General features: G+C 37.9%; 1 protein-coding gene across 1 annotated transcript; it reads left to right on the forward strand.

Moving 5' to 3' along the window:
- The first annotated feature begins 969 nt into the window (after positions 1-969).
- LOC111868101 lies at positions 970-18,445 on the forward strand. Its single transcript, XM_023858488.2, has 6 exons — positions 970-1,118; positions 6,268-6,364; positions 8,319-8,478; positions 9,103-9,258; positions 10,967-11,130; positions 14,064-18,445. Exons 1-6 carry the CDS (start codon positions 970-972, stop codon positions 14,409-14,411), a joined length of 1,074 nt encoding a protein of 357 aa, XP_023714256.1. The 3' UTR covers positions 14,412-18,445.
- Positions 18,446-26,453: the final 8,008 nt, after the last annotated feature.

Below are 26,453 nucleotides of genomic sequence, written 5' to 3' on the forward strand. Positions count from 1 at the left end.
TAATGGATGGAAGCAGACAAGGTGTTGCCTTGTTTTAACTTGTCATTTGAATCTTATTGTGGAAAAAACTAAAAAAAAAATCTGTTTGGATCAGTCTCTTCATGATTGAACTGAGAACTGTGACAGTAAACGGGAGAAGGAAGAAAGGTGAGATGGAATAGACAAAGTGTTGCAATTTTTGCTCACGTAAACTGTAATAACATGAAGCTTAACATGGTGGAAAGTAAATGCACCACATTGCAGAACCCTTCAGTTTGGTTCTCCTTGTAAATTTAAATTAAATTTCCAGGATTTAGATGCCAAACAACACATTCTATAAGTAATAGTAATAATAATTTGAAGTACATGCTATTCAGTTATTGTAATTACTCACCACATAGAATAAGATTAAATGATAAAAAAGCCATTACTGATACATTGCACAGAAAATATTTTGAGCCACGTTTTGTGTAAAATGTAATGGTGTTATGTTGATAATGTATTTATTTTATATATGGAGCTGTGATTACATCAAAATGAAAAGAACCAATTTAATTTTTTTTACATAAATGGCCTTCCAGCCCATCCAGTTATATTAGAATTCAGAAGATAGTCTGTCCAAATTTTAACTGTAAATATAGCAATTATTCACATTTTCCGTGGGGTGTAATGTGATTCTACATCTGTTTCAGTGTAGATGGCCCCTATCAATTTCTGGGTCAATGGATTTCCCCAATAGGATCAGAAAAACCTACACGATCCCATACGCAAACCCACTTTCATCCTATCCCACATCAGTTCACGTCGTTTATAAAGAAGTGCAGCTAAGTCACATATTTTATTTGGCTTATAGAGTTACTAATCCCACTATATTTATGCATGTTCAACAATATAAATTAATTTGTCGGCAATTGCAACAGTACGACTATTAGCATGACCTAACTGTTGTGCTGCTCTCTACCGTACTGCGGGTGAAGTATAGTTATCACAATGGCTTCCGTAAAAGATACAGCAACTTTCTTCGCTAAAGGAACATCAAATCAATTCGAATATGTTTTGAAGTTATATCCTGAAGCTCTTAAGTTGAAAGCAGATCGAAAAACAAAAAAGCCGGAAGAACTGATTAAATTGGATAATTGGTGAGTAGAAATAGAACAGGAAATTGATTAAGATTTAGGAAACAATGTCATTGAACCTTGCTTTGTATTACGCTGCACGTAGCAGACTACTCTCGATGAAGGAATGCTCCCTGGGACGGCTCGATCTTTAGCGCGGTCATTAAATGCCAACCGTGTCACGTGGGAATCAATGTCAACTAACGTGCCTCACTAATTTTTAGGAATAGCCTATAATTCCTTCCAATCTGCTGGGGTCTGCAGTCGGGGATGGGGTGTTGGTAGCGTCATGTCGACTATGGAGCTGACGTTTGCCTTGAAATTGATGATAGGTTTCGTAACGAATTAATCATATTTTCCTTACCAATACACAAATTTTGGAGGCCCGGAACACATTTTTATGATATTCCGAATGTATTTGAAGGTATACTAGTTAATTTCCTGGACTAAATACTGCGCTTAAAGCATAAACCACTTGATGCAACAGTATGAGATAAACCAAAATGGAGACTAGACAAAGCATTTATCTTACAGCAGCTTATTATGAAATCTAAATGTCACTGGTGCATTTTCATTATCATAACTTTAAGAGTATTTTCTTTGAGTTAAGGAAGACATTATTTTCTGTATTCCATGACTAGGGATGTGTTATGTATGGTCTTATAGCCAGAAGTTTTAGTCAAAACCACCAAGTTGTTCAACCATGACTGGTCAGCCTGGGAGTTGATCATGCTTTAATTTAGTGATGTTATGTTGTAGATTATGAGACGAAAATGAATTTTCAAAGCAAGTTTAACTGAAGGAATTGTTGCATAGTTCTGAATCTTTTTGTTTGCAGTGAGGCAGCATTCATTGCAACATGTGAACATCAATATTAAGACCAAAAATGTTATTTTCAGTTTGTTTATGCTGCTTTTAAAGTGAGTCTAATGTTTATCAACACAATTTTTACATCGTTTGAAGTTTTCATTCAAAAAACTTACAAGTGATGAAGAAGTAGCATTTGAACTGTTTGTTTAAATGTATTTAAAATCGTGTATTTCCCAAATGATAATTGTTTGGGGCTGTTTTGTTGATTGTAAGAGTGTTATTCAGTACTAAAAATTGCTGGAAGTATTACTTTGACTGTGAGTTATTGTTAAACAGTATACACTTAGAACATTCATTTGAAAGAAGACTATAACACTGTTGAATTACCGGGATTTCAGATATCAAAGTTAATGACAGATATGTCAGATATATTTTTTAGTTTATTAATGCTTTAAAATGACATCATGAAATATGTTTATTTCCTGTTTCATAAAATTATCTGACAGTAAATATATTTATTTCCTGTTTCCTTAAATTATCTGACAATATGCACAGTGAAGGATATTGTGATGCACAAAACCAAAATTGTCCCTGCTATTAAGGTGCGCACAAACTGGTTTATCTCATACAGAAAGTGTCAGTACTATATTATGGTTCATATCTTAGGCGGGTATCTCACTTTAGATTCCTAATATAATTTAGTATATGTGTGCATAATCAGAGTGCTTTGTATGCATACCTGTCAATTTTGAATTTAAAGCAAAGTTTATTAGTCATAATTAGGTGTTTTTGTTGATTTATGACAAGTGTCCAGCATTTTGAATTACTGTAGAACTTTGTCATCTTGAAGTCTTCCCATCACTCCTTCTGAATGGTTGTGAATGACACAGTGATGTTTTTGTAATATGCACATTTTTTGTGTTCAATTGATCTAAATCCTCGATCACTGGACTGTGTACTAGGCTGGTGGGGTTATGTAATACTCATTTTTGTTATCTTAATAATGCATGTGTCTGATGTATTCCTGTCATCGATGGAACAAGGCTAGATGATATCCCAGGTGATGATAACCCCCCCATGCTCACCTCCAGTGAAAACCAGATCAGCTTTCTTAAAACTACATTACAGTAACACAAATTTTGAAGGCGCTATAATGAATACTATCATTGGTGCCCTGACTGAGAACAGTTTTATGTAGATTGTTGTACAGCATATTGAGATTACTGCCAAATAATGGTCGCAATTTGACCAAAAGCCCCCTCGGTGTCTCCACCTTATCGTGGTGAGGGGGTTTGAGTATACCAAGGACCCTGAGAGCTATACCAGCAGTAGCATAGCTACTGGCAGGGCCTCCCTTGCTGGACAGGTCAAAGGGTAGGCATCAGACGAAGAGAGACACGAAAAACCAAAAACCAATGCTGGAAGCAGCGTCATCAGCGGTGACTTGAAGCACAGAGCAAATGATGCTCGAGATGGTTCAAGTTTGTATAGCAACAGGCGTGACCAGAATGGCTGTTGTACTGCGATAAGGAAAGCAAATGGAAAAACTACCACATTATCACTTTTCCTGGATAGTCTCTTTCCAAAAACAGAAGATCGCATCAAGTGGAGGAACTGTTTTGGAAGAGACTGTGGACCTGTCGTCTGACAGATTACTGATGAATGAATGAATGACCAAAAGGGCAGTAGAAATACATTTTTATTTAAGAAAAAGAAAAACAGAGGAAGATAGAAAAGAAAGCCTGTAAAGAAAGCAGTCTTCTGGGATTTGGCACCGTGTATATGAGGTTAACACCACATATACACGGCGCCAAATCCCAGAAGACTGCTTTCTTCATAGTCACCGCCGTGAAAGCCTCAAATCTTACACAACCTAAAACTGTCAAGCCGTGTCAATGTCGCTAGTTGTGTTTCATTTCATTCATNCTGATTTCTGTTTCCAAAGAAAACCTGTCTCAATAACCAAACGTTGGCCGCTTCCATGTGAAGTTACTTCATCACCTAGGGTAAATTGTGCCCTCACAGCAAGACCACTTCCACCAGTCATATATTAGATAGGATCATAAGTCACAGCGTGCAAAATATTAATTCCACATTAAGAAACAACTACATAGCATAATCCATTCACAAAATTAATGACAAGAATACCATTTTGTACAGTTTAAGATATTTGCCACACACTGGCAAGAACAGAAACACAGACATGTCTATTTCAAATAGCAGCACAAACATGAGTATTAATGAGGTTTGTTTTGATGGCTTGCTGGGTGTGTCTCAAAGGAAGAAATTGACAAGAATTTCATGCTAAACCCTGTTTCCACATTTGAAATTGAGAAGTGCAGACCAGTGAGAACCGGCTGAATAAGAGTTTGTGGGAGATTGCCCGCAAATAATAAAGATTTATTAAAACTATTGAAAATAAATTTTATTTCACTGTAAGGACCGATGCATATTTATGGTTCTGCATTTGGTGCAATGACTTTGACACAAGTTGATTGTACAGGATTTGTTTAGGCCTCACCAATGAATGCATGATAGTGCTGTAATTGCGTTAAATTTTATATGCATGTGTATACTTAACCAGTAATTCTTTTTAATGTTAATTTTATGGAATTGGAGTTTATGTGGCTCTGTATAATTATATAATCCGCCTAATGATGGTCACTTGATGACGAGAACATGCAACTACATCTGTATGGAACTAAAGCTGTAGCATTTAACTAACTGTAGTATTGCCTAACGTCCAGTTGGAGTGCCAGTGAGTTATGCTGTTGCTCAAAGCTTTAAAGCACAGTGGTCCCTATATGTACTACCTGTTTTGCTATAATTTTTCCCATACAGTGTGTATAGTTATATGTTCCATATGATTCTCAGAATAAACAGCGATTATTTCCTTAAACAAGACCAACTGGCCAGTCTTTATGATTGAGACATAATGTGTTTGATACAGGGCAGGAACAAAATTTTAAAATAATGTGTAGGTGAGCTTTTGGCTTCAAAGGATTAAACGCTTATGACAGATTATAAGGGTTTCTTGAAATTTTTATGAAAGAAATAATGTGTAATTATGAGGTGGGCAGGGCATGTAGCAAGGATGTGGGAGAAGGGGAATGTATATAGGATATTGGTGGGAAAGCCAGAAAGAAAGAGACCACTGGGAAGACCAAGGCGTAGGTGGGTGAACAATATTAAAATCAGTCTGCTTTTACCGGTTCTCACAGTCTCTTCTCTTGCGGATTTCTTATATTTTTCCTTCTACCCTGAAGATGGAGGCGATACATTCCTCCGAAATGTCATTTAACACCACATATACACGGTGCCAAATCCCAGAAGACTGCTTTCTTCTTAATATTAAAATGGGTCTTAGAGATATAGGATGGGATGGTATGGATTGAATTAATCTGGCTCAGGGTAGGGACCAGTGGAGGGCTCTTGTGAACACAGTAATGAACCTTTGGGTTCCATAAAATGCTGGGAAATTCTTGAGTAGCTGCAGATTTGGCTTCTCTTCAAGAAGAGCTCAGCTCCATAAGTACGAGTAAGTACTCGTAAGTAAGTAAATTAGTGTGTAATTTCCTTTAATCATGTACATTTTCTTTGGATCAAGAATGTTTTCAGTTAACCTGTTTCATTATATAAGACCTGCCATGTTTGAAGTGGCTTGCTCATGCGTAGAAGTGACAAGATCGGAGGGAAGAGGAAGTAGATGTGGATATACAAGTTCGGTTGTGTTCTTCTGGCAAATGTAGAAACTCTGAAGATGGAGGCAGTACTTCTTCTGAAACATTTTTATCTATGTACAGACTGCATATGTGCCACCCTGAAAATGGAAACAGCATATATATTACTCAGAATGATACCTTCCCACCTTCCAGACTACACAGCGTCATAACACAGATGACCACATTCTAGATCCTTGCCACAGAGATGCTCTCACTTTTAATAATGGTCTTTCAAGGCGCAACATTTAAATCACAATTAAAACAGGAATCGTATTCTGCAGTACAGAAATGAACTTAGAAGCTGTTCCCTCCCTATAATGGACTCTCAACTTTCCTCATGATACTTGATTGAGTATTGCCCTGATTGCTAGGCTGCTGCTGTCACCAGTTGTGTGGAAGTCCTGTGGGTGCAAGGAAGAACTTATGTTCAGTCCTGAAAATTACTTTGCATCAAGATTGCCTGCTGCTAAGAGACCACTGCATGTCAGCGAAGTTAGTACCAACTTTAGCAGATAGAGGGTGTTGTGTGGTCAGCACAACGTTAATCTCGGTTTTCTAGACCGGAATTATATAGTGCAGAAAGCTAACTAAGAGCGAATGAAGGTATGCACTTGCACATATTGTGTTGTTGCCTGTTGCAGGTATCAGAATGAACTTCCAAAGAAAATAAAGTCTCGAGGGAAAGATGCCCACCTGATTCATGAAGAACTAGTACAAACTATGAAATGGAAGCAAACTGTAAGTGAACATGCAAGTATTTTTGCTTTTTGGTACTGTTGTGTAACACTTCTGTGTCTTTAACTGACCAGCTTCCAAGTTTGGGATAGTTCCATGTAATTGTGCAACATGTTTTTATGTTTTTAAATTTTTTTTGCCTCTGCTTTGACGTTTATGAGAGGAGTAGCACACGTTAGCCTTTTCCTACCCTTTTTATTTGCAACTGCATTCCTGCCATGAATGTGTAATTCCTTTGTGTGACATTGAAAAGCAAGGCACTAGGTGACAGTGTTTTTCTTTACCCAAATTGATGTTTTTAAAATGATGGTGTCACATATAAGCAGTTCTTAAAGAAAAAGAAATGTTGCTGGATTGTCTAGGTCTGGTAATGGTATGTAGTTTTTGTTTTGACCAAGAGATAAAGCTTTGATTAATTGACACATTGATGGAAACTTTACCTGAACCAGTGGAGTCATAATGGAAATGCATCATACCTAATTTTTTGATGTTGTTGGGGCTTCTCATGAATGCCCAAAATTAAAGTAATGTGTTTTAAGTAAGAGGGGCAAGGTGAAACTTGTTTACTCTGAGTTCTTATTGTTGAGCATACTTATGTAAATGTGCAAAATATTGTCTGCATTTGAAGATCATGTAATTATAGAGGTGTGGCTTATACACCACTTCAGGAACGGACTCCTCATGTATAGAGAAGAAAAAAGTATATGACAACATGGGTCCAGAAATGCATATAATTACAGAGTAGTAATTGTGTCTGCACGCCGCTGAAAAGAATTGGCGACATGAGTGCTTTCTATCGGTGGGTCGGCCTTTCATGGGGATGACAGCCTTTCTACCAGTGGGTCGGTCTTTCACGGGGAGGACAGCCGTTCTATCAGTGGGTCAGTCTTTCACGGGGAGGACAGCCGTTCTATCGGTGGGTCGGTCTTTCACTGGGAGGACAGCTCTATCATTATCATGACGTCACCTGTGATTACTTCATGATAAATTTTCCTCTACCTGTTCTTTTCAGTGGTGTGCTGACACAATTACTACTCTGTAATTATATGCATTTCCGGACCCATGTCATCATAAACTTTTTTCTTCTCTCTATATGAGGAGTTCGTTGCTGAAGTTTTGCCGTTCAGTTGTGATACACCCTGTATTTGAGAGCAGCTGCTATTTTGGGTAGCTATGGTAAATCCGCCACCTTTTGTTCCTATATATGAAGTTGTAAGAAAGAGAAATAAGCAAGGGGAGGTTACAGACAGACTGAATTCTTGGCTGTTATGGAGAGTAAAGTCTGTGTTTAATTTAACACCATGCCATGAAGCTGTGTGTGTGTGGTTGAGGTGTAGGTCCACAAATCTTAACCATGACACCAAATGGAAGTGAAAGGTCACTTTCATGCCCTACTCACTTTATCCCTGGCCAGAGAGCCCCCAGTACTGATTTGTTAGGCCGAGCGGGTCCAGAACTGGTGTGGCTGCTGTGAGGAGGAGATAAATCTCTCTTTATGCTGGGAATGAACTCTGTGTTTCTATAACATAAGACACTGTATTAACTGAGCTATCTGATGAACTGAAGCTGCAAATGCTGAAGAAACATTCTGTAACTGATAGTGGGTGCAGTTGCCTTCTCAACAGTCTACCAATTTTATGTGTCTCGACCTGTCCATCATGTTCCCTTGCAGTTATGGAAGTGAATGTGAGATTGAGGTTTTCATGGTGTTGAGTATAAAAATTATCGTCCTTTTGGATGTGATGCAGTATAATCTGGAGATTGGTACCAGTGTTTTGGAGGAGCTTGTGGCCTCCATCTTCAGTGCAGAAGGTGGCAGAAGCAATTTCCACAGAAATGTTGGTACATATCTATCAAACTACATGGCATCACATTCCAGAAGTCCATAACCTTAATTAGCTGTTGAGTGATCATTTAAACAGTTTATAGTAATTTATAACTTGATCAACATTTCCAGCGGGGAAAATTCTATCCGCAATTGTCATACCTGGTGAAGGTAAACACACCCCGTGCTGTGATGATGGAAACCAAGAAAGCATTTCGTAAATTGCCAAATCTGGAACAAGCCATTACTGCCCTCAGTAACCTGAAGGGAGTCGGAACAACAATGGCGTCAGGTAAGAACTTGGGGATATAGATAATAACTCCAATATTTGACATATTTATTTTGTAACCAGGACAGAGGTGAGGCCCAGTGTAATGACTGAGGATGTGATACATGCCGTCTGGTTGAAGCTGTTACATGCCTCAGGGGGCAGTGGTGGAATGTTAATCAGCAGGGAAAACAGAAGAAACTTGGAGACGTCATCCATTACGAAACTCACAGAGTGTCACATGGAACTGAACTTGAGGCCCCATTTAGAAGACAGAGTTTAACGGTCTTGGCTGTGGCACAGCCTAAAATTTTCTTGTTCCCTTGCTCTGTGTTGATGTAAGACTACTCACAGGCTGCTTTACCCCTTGAGGCAGGTCAGTGAGTCACTTAATGTGTTTTAAGGTGTGTCAGCATCTGAGATCATTTGTGGATGACAGGTATAGGAAGATCAAGTTGTTTTGATCACACTTGATGCCGCCTATTGACAGGATTCTGTTCTACTTAACAAAGAAGCACTCTGTTTGTCTGAAGCAGATTTTAAACAGAAGTAACCTGGACCATTTTAGTTGATGTGTGACTTGCAAAGTGTTGTATTTCAATTTCCTACTTTGATGTTTAATGTCTTATAATATTTTGCATGTGGCAGCCCTGCTGGCAGCAGCTGCTCCAGATCAAGCCCCGTTCATGGCAGATGAGTGCCTTATGGCTATTCCTGAGATTGAAGGCATTGACTACACCACAAAGGAGTACCTCAAATTTGTTCAGCATATTCAGACCACAGTAGAGAGGCTTAACAAAGAGAGTGAGTACTGTACTGTGTCCTTATTCGTTATACACGTTTTCAGATCAGGTCACCACTGTGACTTTTCAGGTATGGGTTATTGATGCTTGGGTTAAGGGATTTCGCCTATATAGAAATTATGAAACATATCCTTGTAAAGTAAAGTGAAGTAAAGTAAAGGTAAAGGTATCCTTGTAACAGGCCGTGGAGGCCCATAGGGTTGCGAGATGTTGAGGTTCCCACATTTTCTAGACACTCAGCTCACAGATGGCAGTAAGATTGTCAGCCTTATGTGCTGGCCAACCTTTACTCCCAAAAATATTCTTGGTACTCATTTCTGTTAGAGGCTGAGCCAACCCCGGTGCCATAGTGCAGTTGGAAGGAATAGGTCAGTTGAATGAATTCACCTAATTGGGATTCGATCGTGCAACGTTCCGGCTTGTAGCATAGTGCTTCAACCAACTACTGCGCTACTGCATGCTCCAACATGTCCTTGTACTTCACAATATATAGACTATATATAAATTTTTCCTTAAAGAAAATTTGGGATAAATACATTGGAAGACTATTATAATGAGAATTCATAATAGCATGAAAAATCGACAGTATAATGAATACATTAAAAATGTAGTAAGTTATTTTCTTGGCCGCACCATAGCTCAAGCTGTTAGTCACTGGCTTCCCACTGCGGCAGCCCAGGTTTGATCCCGGGTCTGGTCAAGCGGTATTTGTGGTGGACAAAGTGGTGCTGGGGCAGGTTTTCTCTGAGTACTTCGGTTTCTCCTGCCAATCTTTATTCCACCAAATTCTCCATCATCATAATCACCCGGGGCACGTACAATAGGCCAGTCAGTGGCTGCCGTGTCGAGTGGACCCAGCAGGACTCCACCTCCCACTAAGTGAAGTTATTTCTTTATTTTTCAAATTATTAAATTCTTATTTGGTCCACTCTTTTTGGTGCTTTCTGTTACCAGATCTCACCAGCAGGATTAATTTTATTAACTGAACCCCCACCCAAATTCTCATGCTCATTTTGGTGGGATTTCATTGTGTTCAAGTAGAAATTGTCTCCATCTTTTGGACTAAGTACACCCCTTGAAATGTTTTCACATTAAGAAAGAGAGAGATCTCCCGTGCTGAAATGATATTATAAAGTGTCTGATGGTGATTGGTTAGAGTAGGATGAGCAGAGCGTTCCCAGCTGAAACTCTTTTTCTCTGAGTGAATCTGCCACGATTACCACACCAGTTTGAATCGTTTAACCACAGTCTTAAGTTTTCTTTTCTGTTTTGTTGTATGCCTGTGAAATAATATAAAATCAGCGCCTTGTGGATTAACTGCTTAAATTCCATAACCCCTTGGTTATTGATTGCAGCTTCATGTAATGGTTTAAATGTTCCCAGTGCCTGTTTCTGAGTGAAACATGTCACTGATACTCTACAGTGATTTGTAGTATGCTTTCCTGGTTCTCTTCACTTACATTCAGTAAGGATTGCTTTCTGTAGGTCTAAATGTTTAGTGGCCAGTAGACCATAATGTGTGGTTCATTACATGTTGTATTTATCCTCACAAAGAGTTTTAATCAAGTGCACTGTTTCTCCCTTCTATTACTGCAGATAATCAGACATTTACTTACTGTATCAGTAATTAGTAGTACTGCCTTTTCCAAAGAATTTTACAGGTTTGACTCTTTTTATCTCTATACATCAATTTCTTCATTTTGTTTCAGCTAATAACGGGACGTGGAGCCCACATCGGGTTGAACTGGCATTATGGACCCATTATGTTGCCTCAGAAATGAAGCCGGAATTATTGAATAGTATCCCAAACCCAACAGAAAATGGGACTTCCCACCATGATCAAAAGAATGGAGATTCCACCCCAAAACCACAAGTACTGGAGCATTCATAATTTAAAATGAATTAATTTATTTCATTCATACTAACAGAGGTTAGCCTAGTCTATAGCGAACTGTTGTATCTATGTTTTTGGCTTTATTTATTGTCCCTCTCATAATTATTACTGTCTGAAATATGTCTCAATAAAATTTTGTAATTTAAATATTTGTATGACATTTTTGGAAGCCCATGATGCAGTTAGGAGGGAAGTATTTTACAGTATTCTCATAGAGTTTAGGGTATCCATTAAACTAGTTAGGCTGTTTAAATTGCATTTAAAGCAAACGTGTGGTGAAGTCCATATAGGTAAACATTTGTGTGATACTTTTACTATCCACAATGTTCTAAAACGATGAGATGCTTTATGACCAGTGTTTTCAAATTTGCTTTAAAATACGCCATTGGAAAGGTGAAGGAAAACCAGGTGGAACTGAAATTAAATGGGACATATCAGTTGCTGGTCTAAGCTAATGTTGTGAATCTGCTGGGAGATAACATTGATACCACAAAGACACACAAACTTTAATTGGCGCTAATAAGGAGGTTGGTCTAGAAGTAAACACAGAGAAAACTAAGTATATGTTGGTGTCTCATCACCAAAATGCAGGAAAAAATCATGAAATAAAGATAAGTAACTGATGTTTTGAAAATGTGGCACAGTTTAAATATTTGGGAATGACAGTAACAATTCAAAATTTGATTCAGGAGGAAATTAAGAGACGATTTAATTTGGGAAATACCTGCTACCATTCAGTCCAGAACCTCTGAGAACAGGGTGTTAGGAGAATATTTGGACCGAAGAGAGATGAAGTGATGGGAGGTTGGAGAAAACTTCAAAATGAGGAGCTTCATAACTTATACTCTTCTCCGAGTATAATTAGAATGGCCAAGTCAAGGAGGATGAGATGGACAGGGCATGTAAAATGAAGGGGCGAAGAGGAATGCCTGTAGGATATTGTGGGAAAAGTCAGAAGGAAAGAGACCACCAGGAAGACCAACATGTAGGTGGGTAGATAATATAAAAATGGATGTTAGATGGGATGAGGTAGTATGGACTGGAGTGATCTAGCTCTGGAAGGGGACCAGTGGAGGGTTCTTGTGAACACGGTAATGAAACTTCGGGTTTCACAAAATGTGCACAAGTGGCTGCTTCTCAAGGTCTGAGCTTCATGAAGTTACAAAATGCATGATAAATAATAAGTGTTCCAGGTGACAGCAGCAATTTTTCAGAAGATTGGTTCCATTTATTTTTATTGTTTGTTGAGTCATAACATTTTGGTGGCAGAGGGGAAGACAAAGGATTTTGAACTGAATGGTAGCAAACATTCCCCGAATTGAATCTGTTCTCAATTTCTTTTTGAATTGTATTCTAATTTGCTGTTTTCATTGCTAAATATTTGACTGTTTTGTACTACATTTATGTGACAAGACATGAACATGTAGTTAGTTTTTGCTGTGTTCACACCTAGGCCAGCATCCTTACTAGCTTACTTACTCATGGAGCTGAGCCCTTCTTGAGGAGCTGCCAATTCTTCAGCTAGTCAAGAATTTCCAAGCATTTTATGGAACCTGAAGGTTCATTACCATGTTCACAAGAGCCCTCCACTGGTCCCTATCCTGAGTCAGATCAATCCAATCCATATCATCCCATCCTATGTCTCTAAGATCCATTTTAATATTGTCCACCTATTGGTGGACAATATTGGTCTTCCCAGTGGTTTATCTAGCATCTAATGTAAATTTTAAAATATACAAAATTATTTCTTTACTTGTTTTATATGCTTGTGCAATTTGGCCTCTAACTCTGAGGGAAGAACATGAGATGGAGGGTGAGATGAAATGCCGAAGAGAATATTTGGACCTAACACAGGAAGTGTTAGTCGCACTGCGACCTTCAACGATCTATAAGCGTACAGTACGAGTAATTTAGTATACTCTAAAGATGAACCTTATTAATGTGACATTCCTAATATTGTTAGATGCGACTAATTCAAGATTTTTGAGGTTGTGTCATTGTCAGAAAGTCTCTAGATTCTATTTTCAGCATACAGTGGGAACAAAAATTTTCATGCCAGATACATGGTTGGACACACAGGACTTTTTTGTAAGGTTGCCTACTGCAGGCATGATGTACCCTCGGGTGTTTCGGACAGACTGTAGGATATTGCCAAGTTATGTTCTGTGTAACATAAAATAATTTGTGAACAAAAGAGAAGTTTGTAATTAACTCCTCCTGGTTAGTTGCATTTGACAATCTTAATATTATTTATATAATTAAGTGTAGTTCTTTGCAGTCTAGATACCATCACAGTTGAGAATGTTTATTGTCAAGCAGGATGTTGACATGAAGATGGCCCAAACATCATCAGTCTGCTGTGGACCTTGTTACTGTTATAATGTCATGTGTATGAGTGACTGAATTTATTGACCACTTATGCACACAATGTGTAACTATAAGTAACTTCACCAGCCTCACTGGTTTACACACACTAAAGATCCCTGTAACTACGGCACACACGAAGTCTTCTGTGTTGTTACAAGTTGTTTCCTGGTAATGGCTTCTGTCAGGGTCCTCTGCTTACATCCTTACTGGTTGGCGAATATCCCACAGTAACTAAACTATAAACTTTGTCTTGCTCATAACTCTGTAGAAAACACCATTACTCTGTTGCTGTATCCATTGTTGCTTTCACAGTCGTTGGTTGGACTGCATAGAAAACACCACTTTCCAGTCAGTCCATTTGTATGCTGGCTGCTGCCTAGCAACAACCGTTGTCTTGTTTGTTTCGCGATCATTGCCTAGCAGCGGGTCTATACACCACAGTAATGATTATCTTTTATTCTTTAGTGCTTACTGCAGTCATATAGACACAGTGTACCAACATTTTATGAAATATTGATATGGTGTTTTGTTTGTGTCATCGCTAGGAACCTGACCAGAGCTCAGATGAGAGTACCCAAGATTCAACCAACGGAAAGCATCCTGCAGCAGTTCCGACAGATGCACTGGATGATACGACTACATCATTCACAGAGGATTCATTGGACAAACCCTTAACACCGACAGCAGTCCCCCCTGGTGATGAGAACACCAATGACTCCATTGCCACTTCTGACTCTGCAACCAACGATTCAACGGCGATCGCTACAGCAATTATTGCGTGTAACAACAAGAGAGACGAAGAAGCTACCACTAAGGCAGAGACAGAAGAGGAAACAACAAGCAGCCTTGAAGAGCCACCAACAAAGAAAACAAAAGTGGATGACGAAAAGTGACCGAAGTACCATTTTTTTTATTAAAATATTTTGAACTCACGAACAAGACAATGTTTTCACCCATGCAAGCAATTTAGTTTTTTTTACAAGTATTGTTGTACATTACATACCAGGATAGGGAACTGTCATGTACAGTTTTTTTTTGTAACTGCATGCAGAGGGGAGAAATGACAATCATATTGATTCAGTGGAGATGGGAAGTTTTTTTTTTGTGGCGTTTGGTGGTATGTACCGTCTCTGTATTATGGTGGTGACTTTTGAACACCACTTACTGCCTACTGTCTTGTGATTGTGTGAGCTCTCCTGTCTGTAAGCAGTCTCAGCCCGTTATTTTGCCCCGAGGTACCAATTCAGTAAGTAAAGAGATGCTGTACTCAAATTGCGGGACTGAAACGTGAAATATATTATTCATGTCTTATGTGTTGGTATTTAATTTAAAAACACAGTACTTTTCATTTTTTTTTGCACTGTAATGTGGATTTACAGTTATTTTAATACAGTCAAGAAAAGCTGTTTATAACAGTGGATTGGTAGCACGCCACTGTGATGGTGGCATCGACATATATAGATCAGAACTTGCTGAAGCAGGTTACTGAGTGAGAAGGCTCTTCTTTTCCTGAATTGTGGATGGTGTGTTCATTCACAGATCACAAGTGCTAATAAAGATCGGAGTTCCATTCTCTGGATATGACGTGAACAATTAATAAGTTTTTCCTTCTTATTATTTTTCTATCATGAAAAAATTCAAATTAAATTTAAGCAATGTTGAAAAATAAAGTTTCTAGTGCATAAATGTTTGGACATATGTCTGTACGTACAGAAATTTTCTTTTTTCAGTTTATATTTTGCTTATACTCAACATTCCAAGATATGTTGTAGAGAAAAGATGTTTCTTTGATTTAGTTGTTAGACATAAAAGAATGAACCATTGGATGCAAAAGTGAGCTACATTTATAACTGCAATTTTGTTAATTCTAAGAGATCATAAATAAGACATACAAGTTTGTGATGATGGTATATTAATACAATTATTGTGTTACTGGACATTATCCATCATCCTGTTTTATTTATTAAAAATGTTTAGGAGACTGGACAGTGTTTCCTTCCTTATGTAAAAGCCTGCACAGTTAGGCCCAGTCAATACAGCTAGTCCCTATCTGCGGACACCAAAACCAACACGACAGGATATGTATGTCTTGTGTTTGTTCTGAATTGTGATGATGATGATGTAGTGCCATTATGCTTTCTGGTTTCTGGAGCTTGTCTGTCGTTTACTGAACAGGGCGCTACATTTTGGAAAAAAAGTTGTTTGCATCCTAAGAGAAAATGAGGGGAGACCTCAATTAAATTGGGTCCACAAGAAGCTGTGGATCCAACTGACTGAGCGGCTCCCCAATTGTTTGCTTGAGGACTGAAGAAGATTAGGTTTCTGAAACTTTGCATTCTGTTTGAAATACCAGACTTGGCTAAGGAGTTACTAATCACATTCTAGTGGCATCGTTTTTTTTTACCTCAACTCATTTTATATAAGAACATGAAGCTGATGTTACACATTCCAAAGCATCATTTGCAGGCTTCTTGAAAGACTCGAGTACCTTATATTGAAATTATGCATGTATCTGTTGGCTTTCCATGCAAGTACTTCTGAGTTTTAACAGTTTTGTAAGATAAGGTGCAATGCATTGCTACTACTATGTGGGGCATTGTACATTTGTAGCAATAACTTCCTCACATTGAACTTTGTTACTGAAAATTCTTCAATTTATGCTTTATTTCAGTGCATTTTGTGTAGCTCAGATAATGATTTAGACTGCAAGGTGAACATGGCAGCCTTGTTCGATGGTTATAAATGTAATCAGTTTTGCATTCAGAAGGTTGTTGCGCAGATGATGTAAAGTCTCGATGTGTTCCAGTAGTTATCGTGTACCCACCAGTACCAAGTTGCATGTCCAGTGATTTAATTTAACTATTTAATATGAACTACTGAAATATGAATTTTATCTGTCCTTAGTTACAAGGAATCAGTGAGGTAATTATGTTCTTGTTAATAATCGATGATCATTTGTAACAAATGTTGCACATTTAATTCAAATTCCCTAAACCCCTACCCAATTTTTAATGGTTTTGTGAGTATTTTTATTGAAATTGATTGGTTAAATTTTGGTCTCAGTAAGATTGGTAACATTATGGGTTTGCTGTTTTCAAGACTTGTATGATAACAGTAAATTTGAAGACAAAATTAATGAGGGATGTAATTCTGTACAGCTATTATTATTTCATTAGTTTGTTTGTTTTTTTTATGTGTGTGTGTGTGTGTGTGTGTATACAGACATTTCACAGGAGTTTGTGAAAGGAAGTTGAAAGAACTTTTTTTTGGTAACTCTTCACAAGTGTTAAATATGCTTGATGAATGATTAAACCAAACTGATTCTAGAGGAGGGAGTATCCTAAGTGATTGGTGTCATCAGTGGTTTTACTGGCAATTAAATGCCTTATTTATTACACTGTATATCTGCTCTTTTTTTTCTCTTCCAGTTTTGATGAGGAATGTAATTAATTGTTAATGACAGAGATTACAGTTTTCCTGAACATTGGCTTTACTAATACTGGTATAAAACCGAGACAAGTTTGTGTGTATGTTATCGTGCAGCATTGTTTCATAATGTTTTCAGTATATTGGTAAAGCAGAAAACACTAAAGAAAAGTGCACTTGGAGAAAAAAATGTCATGGGACAAATCATTTCTTCCTGTCTTTTTTGTTTTTTGTTTTAAATTATGTATTTTTCCCTCCCCCTCTTTTGTGGGGCCTGTTAAATAGTTGCGTCATGCTTGAATGGGTGGGTCTTTCTTGACTTGGATGTGTAAGTAGGGAAACTGTTGTATAAATACAATTCAGATCTACTAAAAGCATGACATTGTGTCATTAGGAATAAAGCATCAGCTATGCAATCTTTCCAGAAATGCCACTAAAATACCGATTGATTGCCTTTTTTGTAGACATGTATTACAACACGTGCATACCTCTGAAAAGTGAGAAAAAGAACTAACAAAACAAAGTACATATAATTTAAATAAGCTGTAAAGAAGTATTTAATTGTCATCGCCTGACTTTCATGATGAAAACCAAAACAAACGTAAGAACAGTACTATGTGCTATTTTTTATATTTTATGACTTTGTAGGTACAACATTAAAATATCTTGTTCAATAAATTATGATAAACATAGTTATTAATTGTAGTTAGTGGAATGATCAGACTATGATCATGTATTCACTCAATGGCCTTAAGACTTGTCACAGATTTTAATGTTTCACCGTTCACTTGCTGTTATTTTGTTTAGTAACTTGTCATTTAGAATGAACTACGGAATGTAGTGGGAGTGGGGAGAATTAGGGCGTCCCACTGAAAACACACTGAAATGGTGATGAGAATATTAATGCAATTGTTATTATGTATATGTTGTAGTACCTTCAAATTGAACATTGGTGATTGCATGAACCTTGCTTATTGTATCCTCTTTTATACTAAATAGCAACTTGTTAAAATATTTCCTTGACGTATTTGATAGTTTTCAAGAATGGGTCATGATGCAACAAGCATCATCAAATTTACAGGTGCCCTGCAATTTCCGGAGGCAACCTTGGACCTTATGTTTGTTGATAATTTTTGGGCAATGTCAAGAAAAATTCATTTGCACTATTTAAATACCAATAGAGAATCATAAGTTTTACATCACATTATAATCAGTTTATGAGAATGGAGTTTGTGGTGATCATATTTTTAAGAGTCTGAAGAAATAATTCTTTTGTTCTCAAGAGGATAAAGTTTTAAAGGGCAGTGAATGGTCGCAGATTCTGTGTATAAAATCTTATAGATACTGACAACTGTTTCCATTGCCTTAGCTGCAGGAAGCAATCTTGCTTTGATGAACAGATTGGATTATTTAATTCTTTGTTGTCTAACATGATACTGTGAGTGGTTTAGAATGTGAAGAACCGTTCTGTTTGGAAACAAATAGATACACCTTTCCCATCTTTTTTGTTTCTTTCATTCCTACCAGCTACAAATTAACTTGCATGAAAATTTAAGAAATAGGTGATTTGGTATGGGAAATATAAAACTTGTACAGTCTGTTGCTCATATATGCCAACTGGTAGAAGAGATACGAAATATATAACGAGCAAAGTTATATCACTCTGCATGTGTTCATACTGTGTTGTAAATTCATGAAGTTCATTGTGAATGGATTCTGACGGTGAATCTGTAGGGTCAAATTATAATGTTGGGAATCTTCTGACAGAAGATAGGAAAGGGGCACTGACCATAGTAGTGTGCAGGTTTGTATTTGTATTGTCAAGAAATTTCCTCTTGATTTTAGGCTGTATTATCAGTATCAACCAAATTCAGTTCTGAGAACGATTCTGTGCTTAGATATGTACAATTCCTGCTCTCGCAGACATCCCATTTCACATTATACATTCATAAGCCTGCATTCACCTCAGTTCAGGTAAATTCTCTAATGTATATTTAGATTCTCTGTTTTAGACAGCAGGAGTAACCCTAAATGACAAACAGTGTTTTGTGTAAGGCTCAGGTTGTAATTATTGGAGACTGGATTTCAAGTTTACAGTAATATGTTGGGGGAAGAACCATTCGGTAGTTTTATAGATTGGTGCAGAGTTAATTTCCTGCCATGGAAAAGTGTGATCAAAGCTTTTTACCTAGATAAGATGTCAACTGTATATAGATATACAAATACCAAAGGTAAAGAAACCTGATTTCACGCAACAATTTATAAGTTAACACTAAAAATTTTATGAGATTTGAGGTTCTTACAGAAATGATTGTGAGCATTAATGTCTTCTGGCATATGCTGCTCTGTAGACTGGCAGAAAGGTGCACAAATGTTTCAGAGGAACCTGCTGTCTCCATCTTCATGTTAGAAGATGGTAAAAAGGTAAAGGTAAAGCTATCCCTGTGAGAGGCCATGGAGGCCCATAGGTTAGTGAGACGTTCAGGCTCCCACATTTCTAGAAAGTGGCAATGAAGTTGTCAGCCTTGCGCACCAGCTAACCTTTACCCCCAGGAAGGTTCCTGGTTATCATTACTGTTAGTGGCTGAGTTGGCCCCAGGTCCATAGTGCGGCTGGAAGTATTAGGTCAATTGAGAAATCATATGACATTGGGATTTGAACCTGTGATCTTCCAGCTTGTTGCATAATGCCTCAACCAACTATGCTACTGCATGCTACCAGACAGCATGGTGTCATATCCCAGAAGATGGTGATGCTAAAAAATTTGTCTTCCATTTGTGTTTGCGTGCAGATTTCTGTTCATTTGAATTTTGTAATACTTCAACAAAAGTTCTGCTTAATGCTAATTTGGATCCTGTTTTGTGTGTAAAATGTGTAGTGTGTTGCTGTCTACATCTTTGTCGGGACTGGACACAAAGGTCTGCAATATGTTGACAGCGCAGCCCGCGTTTACACCATGTGGCATCACAAAAAAATAGTGTAGGCCATGACACTGAACCATTATGAAAACCTGAAATCATTTATAACTTTGCTTCAGTTTGTAACATTTTTTTCTTCTCCACAGTGCAGAAGGTAGAGCTGGATTAGCTCAGTCAGTATAGTGATGGATTATGGGCTGAATGGCCAAGGAATCATGTTCAAATTTCTGGCATCAGCAAGACAGCTCTCTTCTTCATAATATCCAGATTTGCTGTAGGGCCTGCCTAACCTACTGGAAAATCAGTACTAGGAGGGGCTGCTTCCATGGGGCCAAAGCCACTGGGCCATACAGCTAAACATTCCATCTAGTGCTGAGGTTAAAAGTAAATGGAGCTGTACCACCACATCCCCTTACACCTTCATGGCATGGTGCCTAATGAAGTACATGACTTATTTAGTGTTTTTTAACTTTACAATGCCAGAGGTTGGCAGCATGATTGTACGTACTTACTTGAGAACAAGACAAGAAAGATTGAGGAGACTCAGAATTCTCTTCAGTTCGTATTACTGGGTTTCTGGACTTTGTCCATTGTCTAGAATTCGAAACAGGACATAACATTTTAGAAATTGGATCTTTTCCTGGCCTCAGGTAAAAAGATTGGGAGGCATGTATTTACTTTGGTCCACGAGTCACTGAGCCTGGAATGGGACATTTTGTTCTGTTCAGAATACTAGACGATGGGCAGAATCCAGAAACCTAGCACTAACCAGATGTAATATAGATCCTTCCCAGGTTACAAAAGATTTAATTTATCTGAATCTGACTTCATATAAAAAATGTGTTTTTTTACCTTGTTGCATATGTATATAAGAAAGTATTGTGATGAAAAAATTGATTTCAAGATTTTGATGGATCTATACATTTTTAGACTTGCGAATATGAAGATGTGGTTTTTGGAATGCCATTTGTATGTGTATCCATGTAGTGCATCTCATAAGTGCTTAGACAGATGTATTCATGTTGGGTGTCTGAGAGCATATTCATCACAGATAAAGATGAACATTCTGGTTCCACAAATAGGGGCCCTGCAGACAAGACACAAAACACTATGAAGTGATGATTTTCTAGAAAACAGCTATGATTGATTACATTTCAGAACTTAATGGAGACCGTCTCCATAAACGAAACTGCATAAGTGGTACCCTCATGTAAATAAACGTACACTAGGAGCCCAAATGAAACTTATTAAATCTGGCTTTGCTGGTCAGAGAGGCTTCGTTTTAGTTTGGTAATGTAATCAAGATTAGTTACCTATGAAGAAGTATGTGCAATATCTCTGCCAAGGACTATGCCATGAAGGAATATGGGGGAGTGGTATAGCTCCACCATTCTTGACCTCAGCACTGGATGGAAATGAGTGGGCAGCTTCACCCCTGCAGAAATATCCCTCAGTACCCATTGAATACGAGGCTGAGTGGGCCCCCAGAACTGGTTTGGATACTGTGGAATAAAGAGAAATCTCTTGTCCCTACAGGGAATTGAACTATGGCTGTCCAGTCCATCACTGTACAGACTGAGCTATCCCAGCTCCCGCACGACCTTCGTTTCTACCTTTATTTGCTGTATGCATCAGTTTCTCTTCACAACATGCGAATTTAGGTTTGTTAGTTACATGTTGATGTTAAATTACTATGCTATGAGTCTCAATGTCTGACAACTCTACGGGCCTTCACAGCCTGGTACAGGGATAGCTTTACTTTATTTCGATATAGTGACTAGGGTATGGGCTGGATGCCAGCAGGGGGAAGAGATATCTACTTCTCCACAGTGTCCAACCACTCTTCTATCCAAGCAGTACCTGGGCAGGAAACTGATTACTTGCCTTCCATCAAGCTCTAAGATCAAGAATGCATGCAGCTATATTACCAAGCCCCATTTTGGGAGGGGGCGGGATACGTGCTTAAATAAGTGCAGGGACAGTGTCACTTCACATTTATGAGATCTGAGGTACAGCAGTGATTATGAAGCTGACTGTTTTCTTGGATGTGATATTGCATGATGTTGTAGATTGTTACCAGTGTTTCAGAAGAACCTGTTGTCTCTGTCTTCAGGGCAGAAGAATTACTCATCCACCCTGAAGATGGAGAACAGGAGGTTCCTCTAAATGGTAGTGATGTACATGGCCACACATCCCAGAAGACAGTAAGGTTCATAATAATTAACATTTATTTATTTTCTGTAGCCTGGGGAGTATTAATAAGAGTAAGTTGGCCTTGGAAACTTGCAGAATTAAGTGCAAATTATTAATTGGTCCATCTGTAATGCTGTATAGAGAAAGAACAGCGGCTTTGGAGAGTATGAAAGTGGCTAAGTAAACATGGACAACTACAAGTTATAATTTTGAGACTGGAGAAGCATCACTTAAATTATTTTTATCACAAAGGTTTTGGTTAATGTAAATCATGAGAGATTAAAGAACAAAACTGATCCAGTGCAGCTGTGTAGAACAGCGTCTTAACTAGGTAATAAATAATTTGGATCCACTTGATATTTTTTTCTGCCATGATCGAACAGACACCTCCTTATATCCACTGTTCCAAACTGCTCATGATTGTCACCATATCATACTCTGATGGGGACTCATGACTGAAACTTTGTTATAATTTATATGTTGGAGTTGTGAGAAGGATTAAGCTTATGATGATTGTTAAAGAATTATGCATCAGTGTAAATGAGAATTGTGAGCTATCTGAAGTTAATGTTCCAGGATTTCCTTGGAGAGACTGAATAGAATCACAGTTCCCTGGCACACACTAAACAGTTCTGTTAAAATTACTGTTTATGTAAATTCTGATGTGAATGAATTAATCTGTGCTTTCAGCATTCAGTTTATAAAACACAACTTACATGGCCTGTGTTTTATGTTGACAATCTGTTGAAACAGTGTTGGTGTTCAGTGCCTGCAAATGCTTGAATTAGCAGCTTTTGTTATAAATATTTTGGTTTACAGTACTAGGATGTTAGCCAACAAATTTCAAAATAAGATTCCAAAAACATTTGAAGCTCCTCTACAAACATCCAAGGCCAAAGAAAAAAAAAGACTATTTTTAATGTGGCGTAAATGTTCACAAACAAGCACTTGAGAAAGTAGATTACTGATTTAAATTTCATTAGTAAATGAGATGGACTATAGATAATTAAACACAGTAAATATTTATTTTCAGTAATACCACAACATTGATGGACAGAATTGCTACGTCAGTCTACTATATAGAATGTGTGTATGTGGTTGTATCAGTACATAATTTAGCAAAGGGAAGTTGGGTGATTGTGATATTTTTTTGTGACGTGGAATCTTTTTAAAGTTTTTGAAAAATTGTCATTGCAGAGATAATGATTGGTGAAAATATACAATTGCCTGAAAATGTTTTTTTTTTTTAAATTTTGAATGTTCAGTTTATAATACCAAACAGAGACTTGTTTTCTAACATAATTTTTTTTCATACTGATTGCTTTCATCCCAGGTCATTTTGTGGCATTCAAAAAGTGACTGTAAGCATTCTTAAATTTGCTACAAATTGAATGGTAAATACAAGTATATTTATTGCATTATGCTCATTATGTGTTGAAAATCAGTGGCGATAATTTGGTGCCAAGTATGAATTATTAATGTGCCTGAAAGGTACTTCACTGGATTAATAATTGGTATGTGAGGTTATATAATGTGAATAAGGTCGAGTCTGCATTTATGCAGAAAGTATTGATGCTACAGTAGTTAAATGGTAGCATTTTGATAAGCAGTGAGTGTGGTCACATTAATAGTTTTCGATTTCATTGTCATTGTCAAGGTTTGGTTTTTCAGCTTCATTTTGTCCTCTGTCCAAATAGGTTGGTCTCTCCACCAGCCAACAAGTCTTGTTGCTCTATACACAATTCATTAGTTGTCTTGGAGTGTATAGTGAGGTTATATTCTGACACATGACATGTCTGGTTATTACTTTTATTCCTAGTATTATATTGATACATATAATGCCATCTCATTCGTGCAAGAATAATAGAAAACACATGAAAAATACTGGGTAAAAATTTGTAAAACTTAAGTAGAAGACTAAACTTCTGTGGTGTATTCTGATTCTGTGTATCCTCTCAGGCAGTGCTCGCAGAGTTCTAGACACACGAACTTAAAACATATGGCGCAGAAATATTATGCTTTCATGTCCTCTCTTGGGCATTCATTTCATTTTTCTTGCTTTTCTGTACTTATTCTCCCTCAGCTTCCCCTCCTGTCACTCAGATAACATAAGTCTAATTATGATGGCTCCGTGGTGAGCCGAAACATGTAAGGCAGGTGGTGACGAGGTGGAAAACTTATAAAAGTGTCACATTTGACGGAAGGAACTTGATTATTAACTTGTTAGTGTGACGGACCAGAATGAAAGACCTTAAAAATCCTTTATAAAATTTCAGGATTAATTTTACCATGGCATAAAATAAATGCAGTGATTGAACACACATTCAACATACTACGAAGTGTAATCATTGGCCGGTACCAAAGAGTTTCTTGCTCATTGGTACTTCACACGCATTTTGTTTACTGTATCAGCACTACCTTTGATCAGTTCACGGAAGGTTATGTTGTCAAGCTTCCTGAGATGTCTTGTCTGGAGTCAACTCAACCTCTAACAGAAACAAGTTCCACGAATCTTCATGGGGGTAAAGGGCAGCTGACAACCTCACCATCATCTGTGAGCTGATGTGGGAGCCTCGTCTCATAACCCTGTGGTCCACATGTTACAGGGATAGCTTTACTTTCTTTTTTTCTGGTTAACATTCCAGCTAGATAAGGAGTCCTATCACTACAATCATTGTGTTCCTGGACATCACCCAGCCTGTTTTTATTTAAAGTACAATGTTTCAGAGACTTGATTCTGTCTCCATCTTTAGGTGGAACCTACTCAGTTGGGCCCAATTGATAGAGCTAACTCTTGCAGATGGTTTATGCTGTGCTTGGTTAACATATCTTACCTTGCGTTGGGGCCGGTGTCTAGAGGAGGTAGGGACTAGCTCTATTGATTTGGCACCACCAGATGATGGAGATAAGAGTCCAATATTTGAAATGTGTGATTTAATTAAAAACAAGTTGATGGTTAATGTCCAGAAACACAATAATTGTATTATTATACCAAAGTAACATATTTTAGATCTTAGTGCTTTCACTGCTATGGTTACCATTTCTCTCTCCTTGATATTTTCATTTCATGCTCTATACACATTTATTTCCAATGACATTTACAGTGTCATCACTGATGAAGTTGCTTCAGTGCTCTAAAAGAGATCTTGCAGCTGTTCAAGTTGTGGGTCACTATGTTGTGAATTGGGTTCTTAAATTTCCCAGTGGCTTAGTTTTTCTCCACTTAGTTGTACCTTGTAAAGAAAAGTAGTCAAGGTTTTCCTCGTTCGTGTGCATCCACATACTGCAGGAATGAAAATGAGTACAACAGAGCTACAATGAAGAAAGCGACAGGAAGGTACACAGAATGCAATGCATCTGCTCGCACTTCTTAATGGGAAAATGGAAAGTAAAATAGCCTGATTAGTATGGTCTCCTGGGTTGTAACCTCATATAGTTTTGGAAAGTTCTGACCTTTTGGAGGAGCATATCGCCGCCATTTTCAGGATCGAAAAACATGCCAACAAGAAACGAAATGAAGAAAGCAGTCTTCTGGGATTTGGCACCGTGTATATGTGGTGTTAACCGACGTTTCGGAGGAACGTATCGCCCCCATCTTCAGGGTTGAAGAAGTATAGGTAAATCTGCAAGCGACAACACCGTGAGACACGGTCAAGCAGACCGATTTACTTATACTTCTTCAACCCTGAAGATGGGGGCGATACGTTCCTCCGAAACGTCGGTTAACACCACATATACACGGTGCCAAATCCCAGAAGACTGCTTTCTTCATAGTCACCGCCGTGAAAGCCTCAAATCTTACAAGAAACGAAATATTTGCAGGACTGCTGCCTTCTCAGTTGGCTTGTTTTATGACCTTGAGGACGGAGACCGTCTGTTACCCTGAAACATTGTGCTTTCTCTGAACTGCACAGCGTTACAACTCAAGATGACTGTACTTTTCAGTTTTGGCCACGAGAACCGCAAATCCAACGAAACAGCAGGGCTGTCATACACATTGTGCATGTCTGCAGGCTTAGAGATATTTCTGGACCTTCCGGTGCAAGAAGTAATGAATTCCCTTGCTGTTAATAAAAATATCACCAAGAGAAATACCATCTAAAACGTCTAAAAAGACTTATATTTTGATTTTGATGTACCGCATAAAACAACGAGCTACACTTATTTAAAACGCATGGCCCCCATATTGTTACGTTGCCCACCAATAGCATTACAGTTACATTTTTCTGTTGTTTATGGGCGGTCACAATTGGATTTGTAAGTTTTGATCTGTAAGTCAGCAGGGCGGTGGGATTGTGGAGTTTGGTTATGTTAACATTGGTATAGATCGGAGGATTTCAATTATTTAGTAATATTCGGTAATATTTACGTACGGTGAGGTAGTGTGACGTTGCATGT

This window comes from Cryptotermes secundus, unplaced genomic scaffold (genome assembly GCF_002891405.2).
Source record: "Cryptotermes secundus unplaced genomic scaffold, Csec_1.0 scaffold1361, whole genome shotgun sequence".
NCBI classification, from domain to species: domain Eukaryota; kingdom Metazoa; phylum Arthropoda; class Insecta; order Blattodea; family Kalotermitidae; genus Cryptotermes; species Cryptotermes secundus.

What these genes read in the sequence shown, in the direction of transcription:
- LOC111868101 (XM_023858488.2), top strand. Translation starts at nt 970, where the DNA reads ATGGCTTCCGTAAAAGATACAGCAACTTTCTTCGCTAAAGGAACATCA. An exon ending in AGAGAGGCTTAACAAAGAGA is followed by an intron (nt 9,259 to 10,966) that starts GTGAGTACTGTA and finishes ATTTTGTTTCAG; the next exon opens with CTAATAACGGGACGTGGAGC. An exon ending in ATTCCACCCCAAAACCACAA is followed by an intron (nt 11,131 to 14,063) that starts GTACTGGAGCAT and finishes TGTCATCGCTAG; the next exon opens with GAACCTGACCAGAGCTCAGA.